The sequence below is a fragment of the Podarcis tiliguerta genome, assembly GCF_965153285.1.
Source record: "Podarcis tiliguerta genome assembly, chromosome: 6".
NCBI lineage: Eukaryota > Metazoa > Chordata > Lepidosauria > Squamata > Lacertidae > Podarcis > Podarcis tiliguerta.
In genome coordinates, this window is record NC_139539.1 from 34,177,098 (window position 1) to 34,202,149 (window position 25,052).

Sequence of the window (25,052 nt, forward strand, 5' to 3'; positions counted from 1 at the left end):
CTGGGATAGCTGCGCAGCCTGCATTCGCTCCATAAGACGCACACACATTTCCCCTTACTTTTTAGGAGGGAAAAAGTGAGTCTTATAGAGCAAAAAATATGGTATATCTAGGAAATCCTTCTTTGTTTTGCAGGAAACAAGTAAAAATACTATAATGAACAGAATGTGAGAAGCTAATACATAGTCAGTTGCCATGCGCATAACTATAGTTGCTCTTAGAAGAACTTGACTGAGGTTCTGGAAAAGAGGAAGAGAAAGCCATACTAGACTTTGCTCCCTCATGACTTCCTTGTGGTGACTTTTACTGTTTAAAGCAGATAGCTATGCTAATACTGATATGGGTGTAGCTGCAGCTGCAACACAAGAACAAGCTTCCTCTTGTAATGTAGCCTGCTCTGAGGAGAATCTAGCTTTAATATAGTCTGGCCTGCTAGGAGGCTGGGTGCTAGAAACTTTACATGCGCAAACTTGTGCAGCCATAGGAAGAATAACCGGTGGAAAGCCGTGGCAGCGACTTGTGTTTCGAATAGAGAACAGCTAACATGAAGGACTCTATGACTTTTGAGGAACAGGTGGAGCAGATTGCAGAAGCACTGCTTGCTGACTTCCCGGGGCAAAAATCAAAAACAGAATTTCGTGTCCTACATTACAACGGTCCAAGTGTGCGTTTTGAAGGTAAGATTATTTGTTCATAGAGAAGTATGAAGGTTTCTAACCACTTCCCCCTCTTCTAGAGCTGTGTATTCAGGAACTGATGATTAAAATTACATGCAAGCAAAGAGGCTTGGTTTAAAAGTTCAGCACTTCCGTGTTAAGAGCATAAGGAAAGTTCTTAATAAATCCTTACGTTGTAGTGCATTGCAGCTAGAATTGCCCGCTGGTTTTAAGACACTTTAGCTGATTAGCCATCTGTTCACTGATTAATGCACTAAATACACTTTTATTTCCAAACTGAAATTTCAGTAAAGATCTCTTTCTAAGAGATTGAAACGAGTCTGTGATAACAGACCTCTAGTCAGAAGAAAAGGGCATATTAGATAAACATGTATTTTAGTTCCGCTTTTAGTAAATTGGGGGGGGGGGGGGAGGCGATGGTCATCTCCAGGCTTGACTACTGTAATTCACTCTACGTGGTGCTGCCCTTGAAACTGTCCCACAAACTCTAGCGGGTGCAGTATGCTGCAGCGAGGCTCCTCACAGGGTTCCTGCCGTGGGAGCATATTAACCCAGTGCTTTACCAGTTGCATTGGCTCCGGGTAGAGTATAGGGTCTGGTTCAAGGTGCTGTTCTTGACCTTTAAAGCCCATTGTGGCTTAGGGCCCTCGTATTTATGGGACCGCCTCTCCTGGTATGCCCCGCAGAGGACCTTAAGGTCCATGAATAACCATAGTTTAGAGGTCCCGGGCCCAAAGGAAGTCAGACTATCCACCACCAGGGCCCAGGGCCTTTTCAGTGATGGCTACAACCTGGTGGAATGCTCTGTCCCATGAGACTAGGGCCCTTCAGGATTTAACCTCCTTCCATCGGGCCTGTAAAACAGAGCTATTCTGCCTGGCTTTTAATTTGAATTCAGCCTGATCTTTTATTTCCCTTCTCTTCCATCCCCCTCCCCTTTTATGAAGATTACCTGCTCTGAGACCCCACAGCTAATTCTCCCCTGGCCTCCTCGCTGGCCCAAGTAGGACTAGCCCTGGGGATTATCTAATGCTTATTAGATGGATTTCCCCGAAATTTATTTCTGAACTTTGAATTTTATTGTTATTCATGTTCTTACTGTATTTTTGGTTTCTATGGAAGCCGCCCAGAGTGGCTGGGGAGGCCCAGCCAGATGGGCGCGGTATAAATAATAAATTATTATTATTATTTTATACTGTATTTTATGCTGCTTTTAAAATTAAGTATTTTAAATTTGTTGCTAGCCTCCCTGAGCCCAGTTTTTGAACCGGGAAGGGCAGGGTATAAATAAATTTTATTGTTGTTGTTGTTGTTGTTGTTGTTATTCAGTTCTGTCTGAACCTTTCAGTCCTACTGCTTTAGCTGTTAAAACGTTTAGCTGGTTAATAGTCTGCTAACACTTGCAGGTACAATAAGAGTTTGTTGCTTTGCTGCCAGAATGCCTGCTAGGAATGAGGCTTGGTTTTGCATTGCTGTAGTAGCAGTTTGATATTAAGTCAATGGTTAACACTGAAGTTTGTTTATAGTATTTATTCCTTGTTCTTCATTACAGAAGGATTTTCTGAGCACCTTAAAATATGCCTGTGCCCATATGTGGGGGGGGGGGGCTATTTCACACAGGTAACAGATTCAATTTTCCCATGTGTGCAATTATGCAGGGGTGTTCACAGAGAAGTATTTTTTTTTAAAAAAAATGCCTCTGAGTTCTAAACCAATGTTTCCCATCCACACTAGTGGATAGTCTGTGATAGGGTATAGCCGCATGGTAGGTACATGTCCTTATCCCCTCAATTATTACCCACCCTAAATTACAATTTTTTTCCAAATTGTATGCATTTACCAGTGCATATAGCTTACTTTCCCATGTATAAGAAGAGGTTTTTTTTATTTAAAAATTATGTTAAAAATTGGGGGTCATCTTACACATGGGTAGTGCATAGGGGCGATGTGGGATTGGTTGCTGCCGTGAGCAGAAGATTGTCAGTGGCGATTGGGCGTGTTATTGGTGGCTGTGGCAAGGGCTAGTGTTGATTGGCTGTCGCTGCAGCGATTGGGCGGGCGATTGGTGGCTACTGCCGGTGAGGGGACAGATAGGTCGCTTTGGCAACGCATGTGAGTGGCCGCATAGGTCAAGCGGGTGAGCAATTTTTGGCAATCCCCCATAAAAAAATCTCCACAACTCTGGGCCATCCCCCCCCAGCTGAACAACTCTGGGCAATCTCCCCCCCCCCCCATTTTCTTAATTTGGAGTCCCCCAAAATAGGGGGCGTGTTATACAACAGGAAAAATTATCAGCAGGTGCACAAGAGCACATGTTAGCAGCGTATTTTACAACGGGCAAAATGAAGGTTTGTGAATTGGGGTGGGGTGAGGAAAGCGCACTCACAGACATTTATAACCTGTCACTGAAAGCAGATTCCTGCCGAAGACTGTTCCTGGATCTGTCACCAGAAAGCTGGCTAAGGAAGTCTGCCTGCTTTTCTTCTTCCTCTGATTATTTCCCCACTTTCAGCAGAGAATGGCGCTCTAATTAACCCATGGCAGGATGTAACTCAGGTGTTTTGCAGGTAATTAAAACCTGTTAGGAGAAGGCAGTCTTTAACATTCCCCAAGTTGGAAACTGTCCAAGGCTGTTTCTCCTTGAAATTCAGTCAAAACCTATGTGCAAATACAAGATCATTTCATGTATTGCTGTTCTGTGTAATGACTGCAAAGATGACACCAGGTGAGTTGGGCGGTTGTCATGGTTGCTTCTTACTTTATTATGAGCAACCCAAAAAGGAAAGGCATTGGTAGCATAGAAAGTTACAATTGCCATGTCTTTTGCCAGGCCCACCTCCTTCCCCGCTTGTCTGTGTTACAGCTCAAGGCAGTGAGCCAAGAGATGAAGTCCATCAACATCAAAGCCAGATCTCACGCTTTCAGGGTAATGTACATATCATTTTTTAGGAACCTTATGCTGAAGTAACATAGTAAGCTGATGCTACCAGAAGAGCAATGCTTTACATATTATGCAGCACAAATTCAGTTTTCAGCACATAACTTCCTGCAAAGCAGAGAGTTTTGTCTGAACATGCTCTTTGTCACTCTAAAGCTTAGCACAGTTCTAAATACAGTGGTACCTCGGGTTACATACGCTTCAGGTTACAGACTCCGCTAACCCAGAAATAGTGTTTCAGGTTAAGAACTTTGCTTCAGGATGAGAACAGAAAGCGTGCGGCAGTGGGAGGCCCCATTAGCTAAAGTGGTGCTTCAGATTAAGAACAGTTTCAGGTTAAGAACGGACCTCCGGAACGAATTAAGTACTTAACCCGAGGTACCACTGTACTAACACTCTGTGCATTTGGACATGGCAGGACAGTCAGCCCAAGCTGGGCACTGCCAACTCACTTATGCAGTTTATATCTCTCCTTTCTTCTGAGGAGCTCAAGGCAGTAAACAGGGCTCCCTCACCCTCCAAATTTTATCCTCACAGCAATGCTATGAGGTAGGGTTGGGTCGAGAAATGGCAGGTGTCCCAAAGTCAGCTAGTGGAAAATTGAACCTGGGTCTCCCCAGTCCCTGCTTCAGCACCCTGCTCAGTATTCCATACTGGCTCTTGAAATTGCCATGTAAGCCAAGGCCTTTATGCTCACTTGAATGCAGGAGTATTTTAATATAGGGGATGTGGTATCACGCCTCCTGATCGAAATGCACAGGGAAATCCTGAGATGAAGAATGAAGTCAAAGAAGCACCCGAAAGAGGAAATGTTGTAGTAATGGGTGACTTAAACTACCCTCACAGAGACTGGTCACATATATGTTAAGTCACGACAGATACATTAAATTCCTTGATACCTTATTGATCATGGAATCATCAGGAGGTGTGGTGATGCTGGACCTAATCTTGATTGGTGCCCAGGACCTGGTGCAGGATATAATGGTTGAGCTATTTGGGAGCAGTTCTTATAGTGCTATTAAATTAAAATTCGTAGAAGACATTCGTAGAATTGTAGAGTTGGAAGGGACCACGAGGGTCGTCTTCTGCAACCCCTTACAATGCAGGAATCTTTTGCCCGGTGTGGGGTTTGAACTCATGACCCCAATATTAAGAGTGTCATGCTCTACCAGCTTAGCTATGCATGTAGCCATATGTTGTCAGTGGCCAGTTGCAAATAAAATCTGACACGGCTGCATCTGATTTCAGAAGAGGAAGCTTCCCCAAATGACAAGATTGCTAAGGCAAAGTCAAGAGGGTCAACTCTGAAATACTTGGGAAATAATGCCTGCCGAAGGAGGGGGGAAAGGATAGCTATACCACCATGCATGCATAGGGGCCTTCTGGGGTTCACTGCACCAAGGATGGTGGTCCTTGATGTTATAAGGGCCAGAGCATGCGCATAGCCTTGTGTGGTCTGGTCTACAAGAAGAGGGAGCCTTTTGCCTTGGGATTCTCATGACAGCATGGCTAAGGCTGGGCCAGAAGAAGTCACTGTCACCTTTAACACACAGTAGCAAAGTAATGTGCATTTAAGGAGAAGCTGCAACATATAAGTGTTCATTGTTCCTCTCTAGCCTTTATGGATTTTTTATTTATTTGGGAACAGCATTGTAAAACTGGCTGGGCAAAAGGTAGGTAATAGGTCTCTGGGTGGTTTGCAGCAGATCACATGTTGTTGTTTAGTCGTTTAGTCGTGTCCGACTCTTCGTGACCGCATGGTCCAGAGCACGCCAGGCACTCCTGTCTTCCACTGCCTCCCGCAGTTTGGTCAGACTCATGCTGGTAGCTTCAAGAACACTGTCCAACCATCTCGTCCTCTGTCGTCCCCTTCTCCTTGTGCCCTCAATCTTTCCCAACATCAGAGTCTTTTCCAGGGAGTCTTCTCATGAGGTGGCCAAAGTATTGGAGCCTCAGCTTCAGGATCTGTCCTTCCAGTGAGCACTCAGGGCTGATTTCCTTCAGAATGGAGAGGTTTGATCTTCTTGCAGTCCATGGGACTCTCAAGAGTCTCCTCCAGAACCATAATTCAAAAGCATCAATTCTTCACCAATCAGCCTTTTTTTTTGGTCCAGCTCTCACTTCCATACATCACTACTGGGAAAACCATAGCTTTAACTATCTTAATTCTGGCCTGGGATTCATCCAGCCTAGACTTTCGCATGATGAATAACAACACATAATACCACCCCAATCAGTTTGCTGGAACAAAGAGGGGAAACCAGTAAATAGATTTTTGCGTGTTGGGACTATGATCTGAATTCTAATCCTGAGAGCTATTTTGTGAAGCAAAATACCTTTAGAGGTGCATTATCTCTTAATTCTAAGTGTATGTCTGCCCTTCTTTTGTATTTGGCGCCAGCTGGTGGACATCTAAGTTTTGGGGGTGAGGGTGGGAGGAGTGGACCCACTCCTGTTACAAGAGGAGAGGAAGTTGGTGTCTGCTTGGAGATGCAGGAGCTAATGTTTCCTAACCGCCTGCATCCCTGCCAGAATATCAAAGCGAGGTGTGATGACCGAAGATATCTGGGCTGGACAGCTGCAGGTTGAGTGGAAATTTCTCTCTAATACATGTAAGATAAAATAAACCTTTTCCAGCCTCTCCACCTCACCTTCCATGCTTGCTCTGTTCTCTTTCCCCCTCTGTTCTGTGTAGTCTTGCCTTTTTCACTGTGTGTTCTTTGGGAAAGCAGTTTTGTGTAGCCCTCTCCAGACGGTGCCTAAAGCTGTCTGGGTTACGCCTAGATATAATTAATATTACTAGAATGTTACTAGGACTTAAAACATAAGTCTCTGTTTACTTTCTTCCAAGGTGGAGCTAGCGCTGCAAGCCCTTTTGACCCAGTTCCTATTGCCAATACACTGAGACGCCTAGGAGATCAGTTTAATGCAGACTTGGAGAGACCAGCGCGGGAGGTCATAGAGGCAGAGGTAATATACATTCCTACCTCTCCAACAAAAAAAACCACCTCAGTCTCTGCTCATAGGGAAATTCCCTGCTCTGAATTAAAGGGGGTGCATGCATGACACACGTGTGACATGATTATGTCTCGCATGCTGGCCCCCTCAATCGTGGGGGCAAGCCGGCTCACCTGAGAGTGTGTGTGTGTGTTGCATATTACAGCTGCTTCCCCAGTGTATTGGCCCTTTATTTTGCAGTCTTGTGTGTACTGTATGTTAGAAATTTCCATTCTCTGTTTACAGGGAAGGAAATTCAAAGAAAACGTCGAGGCTCTCAGCAAGACCTGGACAATTCAGAATCCTGAGCTGGCATATGAACAGGCTTTCCTAGTTGTCGCTGTAAAGTTGTTTCGATACATTGCAAAGAAAGCTCATGGTGTAGCCCAGCCGCGCTTATTCACAGAGGCAATCAACTCAGCTCCGGAAGTGAGACAATATATTGAAAGGCAAGGTGGCTGGGTGAGTTAAGTTAGCATTTGGGTCCAACCATCTCCATTCAGCAGTTCACCCAGTAAAGTGTAAAAACTCCAACACTTTCTCAATACAGTGATGTATTTTAGTTTGTTTTCAAGATTTATTTCCTGCCTTTCAGTCGGAAAACCTTTAAGGCAGCTTACAAGGATTAACAGGCCACCAGGGCTGACCTAAAATCTCCAGGTTTGCCTGGTTCCCTCCAGGTGGCAGAGGGAAAGGTTTCAATCCCCAGGTGGGTGAGGGTGCCTTAAAAATAATAATAATGAAGAAGACTATGCATGTAGCTTGTAAGCTTCAGTCCAGTTAGAGCTGGCTGCAAATTACTACATACATTCTAAGGAGGTGGTCTGCTCTCCTCCTCTCCCTCTACCAATTAACCTCTGTCTCCAGGGCTCAGTGGTGGGAAGAAGAAAAACTAAGGGCTGCCTCCATGACATCACCTGGGGTTGCCTCTAGGTCTCAGGTTTGAGCCCTGAAATCTTAGGGTCTGGGATGCTCTTGACCTGGCAACCCTACAACTTACAATTTATTTATTTTTATTTATTAAATTTGTATAGTGCCCTTCATCCGAAGATCACAGGGCAGTTCATAATATAAAAATACAAAATGAAAACACAAAATACATTTTTTTTAAAACCCAACCAATATCCCCCGCAACACATTTAAAAGGACATAGAATGTTAATCAGCCGTATGCCTGGTTGAAGAGAAACGTTTTTGTCTGGAGCCTAAAGATATGTGGTGAAGGCGCCAGTCAAACCTCCTTGGGGAGAGCCTTCCACAAAATGGGGAGCCACCACAGAAAAGGCCCGACTTGGTGTTACCACCCTGCAGCCGTCTCATGGAGGAGGCACATGAAGAAGGGCTTCATAGGATGATTGAAGGGTTCAGGTCAGTTCATCTGGGGAGAGGTGGTCCTTGAGGTGTTGTGGTCTTGATCCATTTAAGGCTTTATAGGTCAAATCCACTACTTTGAACTAGACCTGGAAACTGATAGGCTGCTAGTGCATTCAGGCCAGGAACAGTGTAATATGTTCCAGTGTGCAACCTGGCTACGGAATTGCATACCAGCTGACGTTTCCAAGTCTCCACAGGAAGCCCGGTGTATAATGAGTTGAAGTTATCTAACCTAGAGATTACCAGAGCATAGATGACAATAGTTTGCAATAGAACAGCGCCAAATTTAGGGCAGTGTGGGTGGTTCTACCGCACAGGGTGCTGAGCTAAGGGGGCAAAAAATAACATTAATAACAATAGCAATTATATATTTTTAGAGGTACATACTGAGAAGATCCATTAAAAAGCATATGTGCCAAAAGGAATTATTGTGAAAATAAATATTATGGGGTGCCACCAAATTTTGTCCTTGCTCAGGATATTGTTTTATGAAAATCTGCCCCTGCAACAGAATAGAAGAACACACACAAACACAGCTGAGGGATGGTAACAGTATAATTCCAGGGCAACTGGCCGTTGGAGCTGGGAGGAGGGCAAGCAAGATCCCTGCAGCTGCTCCTTCTCTGTCTGATGTATGGAAACAGGATAGCCTATTCCTAAAAAGAAGAGGGTGCAGCCCCCGCAATGGATGAGTGCTGTTGTGTTTAGAAGCCTGGGCCACAGAATATAGATGGAGACGATGTTTGCTAAATCAATAGCTTATTGTAGAGCACTTTCCCTGCTCACAGAGGAGTCCTTGCTTCCAGAAGTGCCATACATCCTGGGATGGAGCAAGCAGTGTTTAGACCAGAGCATTCTGTTCTGAATCAGGAATGGATCTGCTCAAACTTCACAGGCACGCCCCCCCCCCCCCAATTTTGTCTGCATGCCCAAAGGGCCGGATTTAGGTTTGATGAGGTCCTAAGCTACTGAAGGTAATGGGGCCCTTTATATGTGCAGCTGTCCTTTGTCAACAACAAATTGTCACTGTTTTTTGTGCTGAATATATACTATATGGTAATTTAATAAACACAATACACTATTGCTGTATGTAGGTTTTATTTTATTTGTTTTTATCTTATATTTGGGAAATGTACATGCAGGGTTTTTTCCTTTAAATTTTTTGGGGCCCCAAGAGAGTGGGGCCCTAAGCTATGGCTTGTTTAGCTTATACGTAAATCTGGCACTGCATGCCCCCATTACTTCCACACCTTGTCTCTGTGTGATGGGATCTTTACAAGGTGCCCCTAAGTTAGAGCTTTTATTTCCATTTGCTGATTTTTCTTCATTTTTCCAATTAATACCTTCTTTTTTCATTTTAGGAGAACCTTGAAAACAGAAGAGGACAAAATAATCCCTAATATATCACTTTTAATAAAATATGCCTAGCTCTGCTTTGCTACTCTAAGAGAAATGGAGCTGGAAAACTTTCCTGCACTAGAACTGCACTCGACCTGCCTTTATTTTGTTTTGTTTTAATTTAAATCACCAAATAAAATAAAATGATGATGCCTAGGTGTTGTGTGCCTTCAGTGATGCCAAAAGTCACTCATGTGACCACACTTCTGCACAACATTCCATCTTTCAATGGCTTGGATTAACTGATTGTATGTTCCTGTGATAACTATATAGTTTTGTTTTGAATACTGTACTTGGAAAATTGGGCCACATATTTCAGCTCAGCTCACTGGGTTTATCTCATTTTGCCATCTGCAAAAATAAGCCTAGTTTGTTTTGTTTTGTTTTTGTTTTTAAAAAAAGCTTTGTAAAGCACTTTAAAAGACAAAAAAATAAAATGGGGGGGGGGCACCCAACAGAACTTTAAACTTGCTCACTCTGGTCATCCTTTGTAACAGGGCTGTGGAACCTGTGGTTCCTTAAGATGATGTTGGATTCCAATTCCTTACCAGGCCCAACCAGCAATGTCCCACAGTCAGGAATGATGCAACCTGTAGGCCAACAGCCTATGGAGAACCACAGGTTTGCAATCCCTGCTGCATAAAACGGGAGACCATTTCCCCTCAGTTTCATTTAGTGCCATTTTCCCCTATAGCATGGAGAATAGCTCACTTCAGGATGTTTTACTTAATTTGATATCTCCGAAATTTGATACCTCATTTTTTTTTTAAAAAAAAATTAATTGATTTTATTTTTTCTCATCACAAATATACTTATATCCATAATATATAGTTTGCGTTACATCTCCCCCTCCCTCCCTTTGGACTTCCCTCAACTTCCATTTCTGATTCATTATCCTCATTATTATATTCTGCTGTCCCCCCCCCCAATATATCCTATTTTCCCATTGTTACAATATTTGCAGAAACAAAGAATATTGACTCGATGGCAGGATTTAAATAAAATTTTATGGATAGGGAACAAATATTGATAGCTCCTTAACTTGTTCATGCCACTACTGCTCTCTGCATTCTAATCTCAACAATAAGGCTGAATTGGTTATGGGTGAGTAGTATAAAGGATTCTGCTTTTGCTGATGATTAGGCAGGTGAAAATCACTTTCTACCAGGGGTGGCCTGAGATGTTTTGGTGTGTCAGGCCTGAGGCACGCTCCCCTCTGCCCCACAATGAAGCCCTCACCTAGCCTCTTCAGCCCACTGGGCTGAAAAGAGGGAGGAGCTTTGGAAAGTGGTTCTCCTCTACAGCTTCCTCCTCTACAGTTCTTTGCTTTCCTGGGCCAAAGATTTTCACTAATAAATCCAGTATGCTGTTAAATAGACTGTAAGAATCCTCAGGGTAATAGTTGACAACAAATACACTCTTACATTATATAGATATGATGTTCCAGTGAATCAGAATGAAAGAAGCCACGAGAAGAACCATGAACACCCAGCGTAGAATACCCCATGGGCTATAATTCCAGTTTCTAAAACAAAGGAGGAAAGGGGGGAAATCCTAAACAATTGCTCTTACTGATTTTGCAAGAAAGTAAATTACAAACTGGAGTCGTATCTCAACCAAATTTAACCATTATGAGCACTGTATGTTGTGATGGGGAAAGACGAGCTTTTACTCTCCTGATGATGATACACACCACCACCCTGACATTTGTATACATCTTGGCACCATAGGGAAATTGTAGTTATGCCTTAACTGTGGCCCCCTTACCCCCACAATTGATTGCTGCAGAACAAAAGGTGTTAAATGCTAGTTTTTGCCTCCAGCAAGAAAGCAGATAGCAATCATAAAACACATGGAGCAACTGCTTAACAGGGTGTCTGCCTTAGGCCCAAGGAAATACTAAGCACAACATGCACAAATCATTTTATCAATGCAAATAGCAGGTGCATGAGTGGGGGAGATAAGGTTTGGAAGTGGGTGTTGGTGGTTGAACTTCCCAGTCCTTGAAAGTGATGCTTTGAAGTCACATAAAAGTGATGCATTTAAGACACATAAATAGTTATGCTAATTATGGTCAGATCTTATTCTACATGCAATTTTAACCATCACTGATTATGTCAAAGGGAACTTACCAAATTTTGTGTTCAAACCCAATCAGAGTATCCCCACCCCGAAACTGGCAAGGACAACATTTTTTCATTGTCTCCTTTATTGGGAATGTGACAGATAATGAACTGGGGCTCATTGTTTCTTGTATGCACACCAGAGCAGAAATAAAAGGTTGATTTAGAAACAAAATGTGGATTCTGTTTATGCAAAGATAGCCACCAAATATAATCTTGTGATTAGATGGCACTTACCTTTCTGTGACTTTATGATGACAAGTGGCATTGGAAGACACAGATGTTTTTAAATTAAAATCGGAAATATCTGGGAAAGCTGTAGTAGCCTCAGCTGTAGATGAGGGAGTGGAGGGAGGACTGGTTTGCACATAGTGACGTGTTGTAGGAGCTGAATAATAGCAATGAAATATAATTTGTTATATTTACAGTCCTAGGCAAATTGCTTGTGCTATGAGAAAGTTAGCGCACTCTTTACACTGAAAAATACTATAGAAATGATTTGTGGTTATTGTGCAAGCAATGAATAATGAAAAATAATTCTTGATTTAGGGTGCGATCCTAGAGTCTCTGGAACTGGCATCAGAGTGGCCATAAGGTAAAGTGGATCTTTCTAACTGTCAGAGAGAGGCAGGCAGAAGAGGATTTTTGTTCTGGCAAGTCTCCCCATTGCAAACATGGAAGCTCGGATACCTGTTCTGCCATCAGTGGTCTGTCATCAGCAACAAAAGAGGACAAGCCAGAGTAGGCTTAGGTTACTAGACATCCCCGTTTCCCGGGGACAATCCCTCGATTTACAAATCAGTCCCCATACAAAATCCATTGAAGTTGAAAAGTGTCCTCGGATTCATTGAAAAAAAAACTGGTAACCTTAGAATAGACCGGGGAAGACGTTGAATTGCATGTCATGGCCTGATAAGAGTTGGGATGTGGGTATAGTCCAGGGCCTACCTACTCAGCCAGCAACCAAACAATACCAAACACTGCAATCAGCCCCACCTCACCCCCCCAAAAAAACCCCTCACCTGTGGTTTATATTAAGACCATGGCATGTGGGAAATCAAACACTTCTTCTCCCCCTCAGTGGTCATGATTGCTCCTCCCCATACTGCAATGGGGGTGGGAGGGAAGAAAAATTATAAAGAACATGTTGTTTTTAAAAAAATTAGTAGGATAACATGCCATAGAGAAGGAAATGGCTAGAGAAATCAATACAGGCCAGAGTAGCAGCATGACAGCCATTCCACAGCCATTCCATTAGCTTGTATTCCAGCCTGAGGCTGTTTTGTCCAGGAGAGACACATTTGCACATCTTTGTCTTTAGTTGCTTGAGAACAAAAGACAACTCCCACAAAATGGAGATTGAAACAAAACAATAAATTCCTTCCAGTAGCACCTTAGAGACCAACTAAGTTTGTTATTGGTATGAGCTTGGCAGATCAACACAGCTACCTACCTGTAAAATGGAGATTTGCAACTGAATACCTTACTCGTGTGATCTAAGGTTAGGTGTGTGACACTTTGTTATTAGCAGCATGAATGAGAACAGGCGAATAATAATAATAATAATAAATTTTATTTATACCCCGCCCTCCCCAGCCAAAGCTGGGCTCAGGGCGGCTAACAACAATCAAAACAATCCAACATTCTGCTTGTATAAGATTGCACTGTAAGTGCATAAACTACAGGGAAGTTCTGTGCAATTCCTAATTGCTCCAGTTATATATGTAACTGGAATGCCAATTTGGGGGGGAAACTACGCATATTTTTCTTGGCCTTCCTAATGTAACATGACTGGTGCCTACTGAGTAATCCAGTCTTGTATTTAACAATCCTCCTGGTAGCCCTAAGTGCCCAGAAATTCTATGCAGATGAGTGCATGGAATTCTATGCTGGCAAGGGAGAAGGGTTAGCAGTGGAAGGATACATTGTTCTGTCCTTTTTCTGCCAGCCCTCTTGGTTTCAATTCCAAATGTAGAGGAAGGAAAGTTTTTTTGTCCACAACCAAGCACAGAAATGGTGGAGACTTGCAGAGAGGGGACAGATCACTTTGCCATTTCGTCCCTCCTCCACCAGTCTGCTTGGTAGAAGTCCTTTTTTAAAAAACAACAACAACCAGGCTTTAATGCTTACCACAGAGGAAAGGACATCCCTTCTTCTTTGGCCAGCATGAAAATACAGGGTAGTATAAAAAATGGAGGCTGGTAACTTTTGTGTAGTTACTGTATTTACGAGGCTGACTTACTCCATCAGAGCTGGCAACAAGAACTTTATTTCTATTTGCATTACAACAATAAAGGTAGTAATGAGACTCATATGACACCTTACCTTTATTTACCTTCAGTTTCACTGAAGTCATTATGTCAGCAAAAGGCCTTTCAATTCCACACCAATATGTTCCTGAATCATCTTCTGTCAGTTGGTGCATTGTCACCCAAAAGACACCTTTCCTGTTATCAAGGAGTGTCAATCTGCTTTTATAGTTCCACTTTACAAACTTCTTTGTTTCTCCTAAAATATCACAAGATGTTCGGGAACTTCCTCGGCACCAATATTTATTGTCAAATCTGTATTCCATATCATAGAAGCAAGTTATTGTTGTGCTTGTCCCCTCTGTGGCTATCTCTTCTGTATTTTTCTGAATGAATGCTGTAAAACAATCTGTTGGGGGGAAAACACGGGGCAATATGTAAAAAACGTAACTGGGTAATTGCCTCATACTAAATGTCAATCAGCTTCCATTCTCTGCTGCAGCTATCTATTAGTCCTCTCATGTTAAAATGTTTCTTAACTGCTCCTTACGGAAAAAACTGGAAATATATTTACGGTGTGTGTGTCCCATTTTTCCTGCTCATTCAAGGTTGCTCAATTTTTTCCACTAGGAAAGCCTAGGTGGTCAGGTACCTATGGTCCTTGCTGCTGGACTACAATAACCATCATTCTTGACCAAAGGCCATGCTGCCTGGAATCAAAGTCCAACTACAACTGGAGGGCCACTGGCTACCCCACCCTTGGGGTAAGCAGTAGAGTGGAACAGTCAGATTTTGGAACTAGAACCATTTTGGAATGCTCTGTATTTTCACAATTGCATTCTATAAATTGAATAAAAGAAAAAAGAAAATATATTGACCTGTGAGAGATATATTTTCCCTTCTGCATTTTTATGTTGTGAAGCTGCTCTGAGTATGGGCCTTGACAGATATTGAATGGACTTTAAAATACAACCTTGTCCAAATCAGTCCAAAGCCCGGTTTGAAGTATTACTCTGTTTTGGGGGGAGGGCACCGGAAAACTTTGTGTTTGTGATTCAAAACACAGCAAAGCAATTGTAAAAGTTTGGCACAGGTTTGGAGTAAATTGGGCAATGTTGGATTTGGGGGGGAGTTAACTATGAACCCCAGTTTGATGCATAAATTTCTCAGCTTGGGGGCTCTGCAGAATGTGGTGTTTGCACCATAAAATGCTGCAAAACGGTTGCAGCACTTTGGCCTAAGTTTGGAGCAGATGCCAGATTTCGGGGTTCATATCCTGAAAAATTATATCTTCAAAAACATCATCAAAAGATAGGATGGAACAGAAAGTTGCTTAAAGCTAAATGCTGCCCCCCTCAATCCATACCCACCCTACCACAAATGTGCCTTTGCTTGTGCCACTACACCCTCTCTGCCTTGTTCCTGCCACCACACCATAGGCATGGCAGGGAAAGCACAGTGGTAGGAGCACCGAAGCAGCAGGGGGGGGGGCAGCCGCATTGGCCCAGGCACAGTGGCAGAGGAAGCAGCAGCAGCGATTGGCACATTCCTCTGGTCCAGATCTGCTTCTTGAGGTGACAGCCTCACCTCGCCTCATGGGCGAGCCAGCCCTGCCATTTTTTTCTATTCTACCAGTTCAATATTCCTTTGCTCAGGATTGCAGTGCCCTTAATATCCTTTCATAATTTGGTTGACTACATCGACTACCCATCTGGAAATCAGAGTAAATGAAAAACTTTCTGGATAAAATCTGTTCCAAAACATTTTTCTTACCCGCATACAAAGAAATCCAAAGGGTGAAACAGCGATTCATCTTGCGCACTGTCTATGAACAAACCCGTACAAGAAGAATCCAGGCATTGATGATAACTTTTTCTTGCTTTAGGAAGTAGGCACTCTCTTGTGCTGCTCCTCTAAAGCCCCTCTGACCAGATGAAGTTATACCTGATAATTCACAGAAGTATGATTCACAGAAGCACCAACCACAGAGCCACAGCATCTTCAGAAGGGAAGTGGGGCTATCAAGTCTTCCTCTCTGCCAGACGAATTCTCCCTGCCAGACATTTAATGTCCCCTTAAGTTTGCACCAGCCACCAGGGCAAAGCCACTTCTATGTATTTTTTGCAAAACTTAAAATCAAACACACATACAAACACGTGCTTTTTTCTTCTTCTTTCAAAATTGCACTCAGAAATGGAGATTGCAAACAAGGAAGCGGGGGGAGGAACTCTGGGAATAATTCTGGGTGCTGGCTGTTACCCATGAATCCCTAAATGTATCTGACTATTTGGAAGACCTTCTTCTTCAGCTGTCCATTGTGTTCATCGTTGGAAGCTCTTGCTCCACTGCTCACTGACTGGGATGCATAATATAGGTTTTCCTTGGTAGTTGGTGGAGCCAAGGTAATGGAACTCCCTCACTGAAGAAGCTTACGTTGTTACTTCTGTGTTGGATTGTTTTTCAGTTCTGTTTTAAACTACTTCTTTGCTGTGATCTTTAGTATATTGCCATTTTCAATTTGGAATAGGGAACCTGCAGCTTGTTCCTTCAGATGTTGTTGGACTATTGATGGCATTTGACCGTCTGCTGCGCCTTTGGGGGTAAAGAAGAAGAGAAGAGTTTTGGATTTGATATCCCGCGTTATCACTACCCTCAGGAGTCTCAAAGTGGCTAACAATCTCCTTTCCCTTCCTCCCCCAGTGCAAGGTCACCCAGCAGCTGCATGTGGAGGAGCCGAGAGGCGAACCCGGTTCACCAGATTACGAGTTTACTGCTCTTAACCACACTGGTGGTTGTGTCAAAATGCTGGAGAATTACAGTGCTTGCTGTGGCTGTAGAGACTGATGTGGGAGAGACATGTTTATCGGTTTTCGTGCTACAAGTACACCATGGCATTTCTTCTCTCTGTGCTCCTCCCAGTGGTCATTCCTCCTCTGGTCACTGCCTGCGGATACACAACCTGACTGTGTGTCTCCAGGCACTGCGATTGCCATACGGCAGGGATAGTGTTGCCAGCCTTCACTCCCCCTTTGCTTCTTACACAGAGGGCCCCACTCTGTGCTAACAGACTCTCATTTCGTGGGTTTTGAGCTCCATAACACCTTTCATGCTTGCTGTACACTCCAACCCATCTAGGTTCTCACCCACTGCTGAAAGACCTCTTGTTAATGTTTGCATGTCAATCTGACATTAAAGGCACAGTTGCAGTGCCTTGTTTAAACATGTCCCTACCCTTGTGGAAAATACGAGGTCCTGTCCTGTCAGGATTCATTTCCTGATATGAGGCCCATCTTACTGGTTAGGCTCAGCTGTATCACGTATATAGTTTCTTTAGCAACCCTAAGGAATGAAACAGGATAAGTGACTTTTCTGACCCTGGAAGGTCAGCTATCCTTAGAAGGGCTGGTCCAATACATTTTGCTACCCTTTCACAACACCCAGTATCAGCTGCCTGAGGCAGATGCCTCAGTGTCAAACATTAGGGCCGGCCTCGACATTTTGCACTGGAAATGGGGAAAACATATCAAAATTATACCGTTCCCCTCCTCATTTATAACTTTGTTTTGTGATATGCAGAGATGAAAGTTGAAAGAGCTGCTTTCCAATTAGAATCTGCTGCCCAAAATGACCTTGATGCCTCATCATAAAATCACTCCCCTTCCTTCTACCAAGTTATTTCAAATAGGACCAGCTCTGCAGTCCCCTGTGAGCTTCCTAAGCTCAACATGATCTAAGGTAGCCTGCTATTCGCTGTGGTGGACACTGTCTGAGGCCAGTGATGAAGTAACTGCAGTCCAGATTCTGCGTGTGGCAGTCTTGTCCTTTGCCCCCGGCAACAAAATGTCTTGGGCTGGCCCTGGTTTCAAAGCACCCAGTAAAGCTGGGTTTGACTCTCAGTCAACACCTCGGCCTTTTCTGGTGCATCTGAGTTCTGTGAAGACTTTTTTTCTTGCTTCATGAGGTCAGCTCCTGCAAGGAAGCCCTGCACATAGCAAGGTTTTATTGGCTCCAGAGAGAGCTCACTGTTCAGTTGGTTAGAGCGTGGCGCTGATAGCACCAAGGTTGCAGGTTCCTGCATTGCATGGGATTGAACTAGATAGTCCTCAGCCTCTTCCAGCTCTATGATTCTATGAGATATCTATATGAAGTGCACACTGAAAATCCACTTTGTAAGCTGCAGTAAAATCAATCTATCCTATAGTGGCTAAAATGCAAAATCTGGCAAAGGAAAACTGCAGTTATTAACTTGATTAGAAGCCATATTCCCAGTAACAGAGGAATGTGTCAAGCGAAAGTGCACTGCCAATTTTTATTAGTAGTTTATTTTTAGCCTAAAAGCCCAGGATGGCAATACCTGCTCATTTTATCTTCCCAGTACAGCCCTGAAAGGTAGTTTAAGGGTCCTTCAGAGAACTCTGCAGCGGGGACTTGAACATGAATATTTCTCCTCCCTCTCTTCAGCACAGGAGATTTGCTGTTTAGAAAAAGGAAAAACACACCAGGTCCAGAGTCTTGACTCCTTTATGGAGTAAAAGAAGTGAGGGTGGGGTTAGAGTGATTAAATGTATGGGGAAAGTCTCTTGTTATTGGCTATGCCAGGAAGGGCTGATGGGAGTTGTAGTTCAGCAACATTTGGAAGCCACACGTCAGGTGCGCCTGCCCTGTTTTGCTATTATTAGCTACCCTTGCTCTGTGCTAAGTGTTGCTACTATTTTTATTTTAGACAGTTACCTATGTAAATCTGATAATGAATATGGCACAAATATGCTGCTGGTCCCTAGCACATTGGGGCGAGGAACTGCCAATTCACTACATCAGCTAGTTTGAGAAGCACTGCACTACTACCTTAAAATTTTATGTTATTTTCATTAATATATTCATTTTTAAGCACATTTCCACAATAGTTTGGTTGGAGAACCGCGTTTAAAAATCTGGGTAACTGTGACTTTCAAAAGATGGGTGTGTTTTGGTTCTCATATTGTTTCAAAAAGTTCAAATTGAATAGATGCACCTTTATATGCTACTGAATCAAATTTCTACCTCAGCCCTAGCTTCCAGGATTCTTCGGGGAGGGGGGGGGGAGTCATGTGGTTTGAATGTGCACTGGATGTATGGTGCTTTAAATGTATGGTATGGATCTGCTTACTGTTGTGGCTGATATATATTGTTTCTCATGTGAACTGGAAGGGCATTCTTTATGTTAAAACAAAAGGCCAGTTTGTATTTTGGCCCTTCATCGGGTGAATTCAAAATATTTGGTTTGGTCACTGCTGACAAGAATGTTATTGGAATTTCAGTATTGTCCAGCTATAGGTGAGATGTTGTTTCCCATTTTAATATGAAAATTTGAACTCAGTGCTGATGCTTGGGATCATTTCTAATCAACAGCGAATGGTGTTGGGTTGATATGTGCTTTCTTCCGTCAATACCCCTTGGGGTGAAAGCCAAATAGGAGAGCAATAAACTTTGCCTTATTTAGATTCTATTTTGACTATCTGATTTTCTCCACAGCACATGGGAAATCACAATTATTAGTCATCCACATATGGAAGCCAATAAACAGCTGGGGGCCATGTTCCCCATTGGCGGAAAAGCTCTGCATTTCTTGCATAGTATTTTGGTGGGTTAAGTAGGAAGGATCACCAGGATTCTGTTTTTAGTTAGTTTTCCAAAAGCAGTGATTGAATAAAGATATTCTGGAAAGTGTATGGATGTTCACAGCACAGTCACTCAGACAGCTTGCATTCCAGGAACTGGCTAGTCTCTTATTCATTGACCCCTGGGTAACTTCAACATTCTAACATAAATGTCTGATTCTGACGTGGCTTCACAAAGTTCATCCAAGGCCGTGTGAAAGGGCGGTGATGACTGAATGTTTTGGAGTTTTCCGGCAAAGCTTAGGGCTGAGGCGTGACTAATGCATTTAGAAGTTAAGCCACCTCTCCAGGGGGAGATGGATGAATGAGAAGGCTGCTTATCTACACAGAGATATTTCAAAGTGGTGATTGAAGAGAGCCTTGGTAATGATCCCTTTGGTAGCCTCTATCAGGGATCAGATGCAGCTTTTCTGGAGCTGATTTTTATAGGGAGATTTTTCCAGTTCATCAAGTGGAAATTGCTTCAGATCAAGGATGACCTGGTTCTCAAGAATCTAATCTGAGCAGCAAGTCCAGCAGAATCAATGCAAGCAAAGCAGAACGCCTTTTCTTTTTGAAAAACAGTGTTTTATTTCATTCTTGTAAAGGGAGGCACTAGGGCCCAGCGTGGAATAATTCTTTAATTTCCCCACAGTGGGTGCTACACACATACTAATTTCCTTTAGGTCTTGTGATGAAGTAAGTAAACCACAGACTTCGACAGGAACTTCCCCCCCTCGTTGTAGTTTCCACTGAAGCATGACCTTGTCATGTCCATCTTTATCTCTAACAGTTCAGCTTCACCTGGTTTTACAGAATGGATCAAAGAGAAATTATCACGCAAAATCTGGAAACAGCCCAAAGCAGAAAGCTCAACAAAGAGGAGTTCACTAAAGAATTTTTGGTAAGTAAACAGTAGCGATATTTCTCAGTCTGAATTCATTCTAAGGGGAAGCCTTCAGCTACTGTGGAAAATGTGCGGCTTAACAATTGTTGAGTTTTCTAGCTTGTAAACAATTAGCTGCACCGTTGAAGCAGCATTGAAGGAGCGAAAGTGCTAAAGTATTTAACTGTTTGGCTCTTACGTGCTTTACCGTTTCAAAACTAGGTTCTTCCTGTTCCTTCTTGTGAGACTGTATTACTATCGCTTTTGGCTTGATTGCAAAATCATTTGCTGCTAATTTCCTACTAACACGGGGAGATAAAAACAGTGTTTGGATTACAGGTGTCCAATGGGGGCTAGTGGGGATCCTGGCCCTTTCGCCTTTGTGATGGTCACATAGCCAGTGTTGACACCATGTTTGGGGGGCCTTTGGGCAAAATGCTTCCACCTCCATGCTATAGGCAACATTCCCTTTGAGCCCAATGTGCACCACTGCCCAGGAGGAGAGGGCAGGAGCAAAGTCTGCCAATCTGCCTCCTCTATCCAATGCTAAGACATCCAGTGCTATGACAAAATGCTTTCTTAATGGTCATTATATTATGCCATTATATTATACCATTATATTATTAATGGTCATTATAATAGAATTGTCAGAGTCTGTATTCTTTTTCCATTTTATATCCCTCTGACCTCAGTATTTCCCCATTTCCCCAAATCATGTGCATATATGCTTGCCAGTTTAGGATCATGTATCTGCTGAAGGGCACTGCAGCCCATGAAATATTATGCCATAATATGACAGCCTTTAAGGTGTCATAACTCTTTGTTGGTTTGCTACAACAAATTAACGCAGCTACCTCTCTGGAAATTACTCCTCCTTGTGTTCTTGAAGAGGGCAGGTGAACTGCAGGAAGAGTAAGGAGGTGGAGCAGAGCAGGGTACTCTGGGGAACGCACAGTGGATCTCCTTCTGGGGTGTGGGCAAGGTACCCAATGTTGCCAACATCAAAAGTCAGTCCTATCTTTAGAATCTATGTTTAGAAGGCTACCCAGAGTGGCGGAAGCATGATTTGGCTAAAACTGGAGTGGGGGGGAGAGTGTCAGGGAGTGAGGCTTCTGGATTTCGTTAAACTATGAAATTCACTGCCACAAGTGTTGGCAGCAGGGGCTTCCCATAGATATTTGGGGAGATAGGCAGACAGGCCTTTAGTCTGACCCATCAAGGCTTATCAGAGGCCTCCCATGAGAGGATTACAAACGGTTTTTAAAACTGATATTTTTTTGATAAACTGCTTAGAGGTTTTGTTACAAACAAGCAATATATGTGTTTTGTTAAATGAAAAAAGAAGAAGAAAAAAGAATGGCGCCAGGCGTTATTTATTTGAAGGACAGCTTGTCCCCACGGCTGTGCCCTGCAATGGACGTACAGCCACCTGGAAGTGTTTGGTGGGTTGCAGGATACATTGCATACCCTCCAAGTGTCTGGATCACAGAAGCCAATTCCAGCTTCTGTTTGGATCCTAGTATGTCCCGTTTTTTGGTCCGGTGCTCTGGCATGAGTCCTCACGCTGGATTGCCAGACTGAAAGACGCTCGCTCTGGCACGACCCAGTATTTTATGAATACAAAAGCCTACATGGGGTATCAGTGAAGAAAAGTGTTTAGAATAGTGATTTTCTTCAAGTTACTTTAATTTATGTGTTTGTGTTTTTTGGGGGGGGAAGGTTATATTTCTCACTTTTAATGCAGATGAAAAATCTGTATTGCCTAGAATGCCAGTCCAATTTAAAGCAGTTTTATTCTGTACACCCACCCACCAAACCTGCTGGATCACACCAATGGCCCATCTAGTCCACCAACCTGTTCTCACAGCAGCAGACCAGATCCCTGTGGGATGTCCACAAGCAAGACATGAGTACAATAGGACTCTGCTGACCTGCAATTCCCAGCAACAGCAGAGGTAGAACTTAGCCAGCATGGCTAGTTAGCCATTGATAGCTTTGTCCACTCTGAATTTCCCTAATCTTCTTTAAAGCCACCAAAGTTGGCGGCCATCACCGTCTCCTGGAGAAGTGACTTTACCTAATTGGGTGCACTCTTCCCACCTTGGATCAAATCTATGCTTCCAGGTGTCATAAGAAAGCTGCAGAGATAGTGCAGGATAGTACGCACCCCGGAAATGATCTCTTTCAGCTTCTGCCTTCTCGAAGAAGGTACAGGATTATAAAGACTAGGACTAGCCGCCTGAGAAACAGTTTTTATCCAAATGCAATTTTGGTTTTAAACGCAGTGTAAGGTAGTCTCTGTGGGAGTTGTTGTTGTTGTTGTTGTTTAGTCGTTCAGTCGTGTCCGACTCTTCGTGACCCCATGGACCAGAGCACACCAGGCACTCCTGTCTTCCACTGCCACCCGCAGTTTGGTCAGACTCTGTGGGAGTATATTGTATTTAATTATGGGGTATCAGATTTTTTAGGGGGTTAACCAGGCTGGCATAGCAGGCTTGTTGGTTTTTGAATGTCTGATGTAGATTTTTTTCAGTTTCGTTGTTCTGTATGGGACAATGACAATAAAGATTATCGTATCGTATTGTATAGAACCTATGCCCTGCACAGATAATAACTTTATTTTTCCTGTCTTGATTCTTACAAATATTCAGCTTCATTCGATGTCCACAAATTCTAATGTTATGAGAGAGGGAGAAAATATTTTCTATATTAATTGCATAGAAAAAGTGGACATATATATTTTTTTGTCCTGCTTTTCCCTGGGAAAAACCATGTTTTACTGCTGAATCGGAACAAATGGCAGTGGTGGTTTTCTGTGGGAAATGCCTGTGCCTGAAAAACACAGTACAAAGGGAATTCTGGGCAAGCCCTCTGTTTACAGTGGTCCTTTTGGAGTTCTTCACAATCTCTTTTTGTTTTAATGACCCTGAACCATTTCATATCATCAGCAAACTTGGCCACCACAAAGCTCACCCCTAACTCTTGACCTCTCTTTGTATTCCATTACTGCAAAGTTTACTCAAGAACCTTTGGTGAGGTACTTTGTTAAAAGCTTTTTTTGAAAGTCTAAGTACACTGTATCAGTTTGACCACCTCTGTCTATATGCTTGTTGACTCTCTCAAATAACTCTAACTCTCAAATAACTGAGACAGGACTTGCCCTTGAAATCCTGGAGCATGCATATCAATAGCATTCACAAGTGACTCATTCCAGACTGAAAAGCATTCTTAGCATTGCTTGTGAAAATGCCCACAGAGCTTCTTGGGTGGTACAACTTTTCCCCCTCCCTCCGCCAAGGCATGAAGTCCTGTGGGGCTGAGGGTGTACAGGCAACTGGAATGAAAAGGGAGCAAGGCTATTCAAAGACATTTTGATGCTTGATGCAAAGGACAAGATGGTGCCCTCTTTCCATATCAGTGGCGTAGCGTGGGGGGTGCAGGGGGGCTGGCCGCACCGGGCGCAACATCTGGGGGGGGGGCGCTCGCACTCGCAGCTCTCTGCCCCTACTAAAATCCACGGGTTAGGGGGCACAAATTACTTGCCTTGCCCCGGGTGCTGACAACCCACGCTACGCCACTGTTCCATATTAAGAAGCTGACTGGACTACAGCTGAATCTTACACCCGCAACAGGACAGCATCCACCACCCCACCTAAGACCTGCCCCAGTTTTATAGTGGGAAGAAATTTAAATGTAATTGAGAATGCAGGTGGACATTTTCCAAGCTCTTCCCTCATTTCCTTTTCTACTAGGAAAGAGTGAGTCCATTCACACAGCCACGAGAAAACCTGAATTATTCCACACAGCACAACACTCAATACCCCTGTATTAGTGAATGTTGGCAATGATTAATCGGCAAAGATAGCACCTCCTGGGAACTCTGTCTGTTAGGGTGACTACTTAAAATTCATAAATAAAGAGTGACATCAGTTTGAAAAAAGATTTGCATGTGCTATATAGAGACACAAATTTAGAAATTATTATTATAAATTAAAAAGAAATAGAGTGCTTTTCACCTTGGTGGGGAAGACTGTGATCAGATGACCTGTGTGCCTGCTTGGTTGGTGATCCAGATAACTAAATGTTGACGGGCAACTTCAAGACCCCTCCTCTTGCTTTGCGTGGTTCTTTTTCTTTAAACTAGACTTGGTTGCCTTTCAAATAGAGGACTGTCCTCTATAAAGTAGGACACATACCCCCTAATGTCATATGTGTGAAGGTGGCAAGGTAATGCTGAGAGGCACACACACTCTTGCTTCAAATGTTCCCTTCTTGAGGCCTGGCATTAAAAGCAACTTCCGTGGCTTAGGCCTTGCAGTAACAGAATCAGAGAGTTGAAAGGGAATTCAGAGTTCATCTAAACCAGTTCCCCTTCCAGTGCAGGAAATCCATCATTACATCATCCTGATAGATGGCTTTAAAACGTCTAATGAAGGAGAAGCCACCATCTTCTGAAGCAGTCAGTTCCATTGTCAAACAGCTCAATGCTATCAAAAAGTCCTTCCAAATGTTTAGCAGAAATCCTTTTTTATTGAAATTTGAAATCATGGGGTTCAAGCCCTATCTTCTGGAGCAAAAGAAAATAAATTTGCTCCATCTTCTGTGTGATAGACCTTTGATACATAAACAGCCTGTTGATCCAAGCCAGTGATGCTTCCCTTTCTTCCCTTGTTGAATGTGATTGACAGATTGACAGGGACAGAGGGGTAGAGGTTAGCAGAGCATCAGAATGGCCTCACCACCCTCCCTATCCTAGAACCTGTTGAATTTTGAGCCC

At 43.2% G+C, this 25,052-nt stretch overlaps 2 protein-coding genes and 1 long non-coding RNA gene across 8 annotated transcripts in view; 2 read left to right on the forward strand and 1 right to left on the reverse strand.

Annotated features, from left to right (window-relative positions):
- Nucleotides 1–96: 96 nt before the first annotated feature.
- Nucleotides 97–9,537, forward strand: BCL2L15 (BCL2 like 15). Of its 3 annotated transcripts, XM_083444612.1 has the most exons (5): nt 97–675; nt 3,506–3,601; nt 6,465–6,583; nt 6,857–7,072; nt 9,345–9,537. In XM_083444612.1, exons 1-5 carry the CDS (start codon nt 543–545, stop codon nt 9,381–9,383), a joined length of 603 nt encoding a protein of 200 aa, XP_083300738.1. In that variant the 5' UTR covers nt 97–542; the 3' UTR covers nt 9,384–9,537. The 3 variants fall into 3 exon arrangements, with proteins under 3 accessions (XP_083300738.1, XP_083300739.1, XP_083300740.1); XM_083444613.1 differs by lacking the exon at nt 3,506–3,601 and having other exon boundaries at nt 99–675; XM_083444614.1 differs by lacking the exon at nt 3,506–3,601 and having other exon boundaries at nt 100–675; nt 6,471–6,583.
- Nucleotides 9,538–10,803: 1,266 nt separating this feature from the next.
- LOC310679479 lies at nt 10,804–13,996 on the reverse strand. Its single transcript, XR_014512286.1, has 3 exons — nt 13,830–13,996; nt 11,742–11,892; nt 10,804–10,906 (listed from the first exon to the last, which is right to left on the reverse strand). It is a non-coding gene; the product is annotated as an uncharacterized lncRNA (long non-coding RNA).
- Nucleotides 13,997–20,103: 6,107 nt separating this feature from the next.
- Nucleotides 20,104–25,052, forward strand: part of PTPN22 (protein tyrosine phosphatase non-receptor type 22) — a 37,983-nt gene continuing 33,034 nt past the window's right edge. For all 4 annotated transcript variants that reach the window (XR_014512711.1, XM_083446659.1, XM_083446662.1 and 1 more), the window contains exon 1: nt 20,104–20,293. Coding sequence is in view for 3 of the 4 variants with exons in the window: in XM_083446659.1 (XP_083302785.1) it covers nt 20,207–20,293 (87 nt within the window). In the remaining variant the exon portion in view is untranslated. The remainder of the gene's footprint in view (nt 20,294–25,052) is intronic.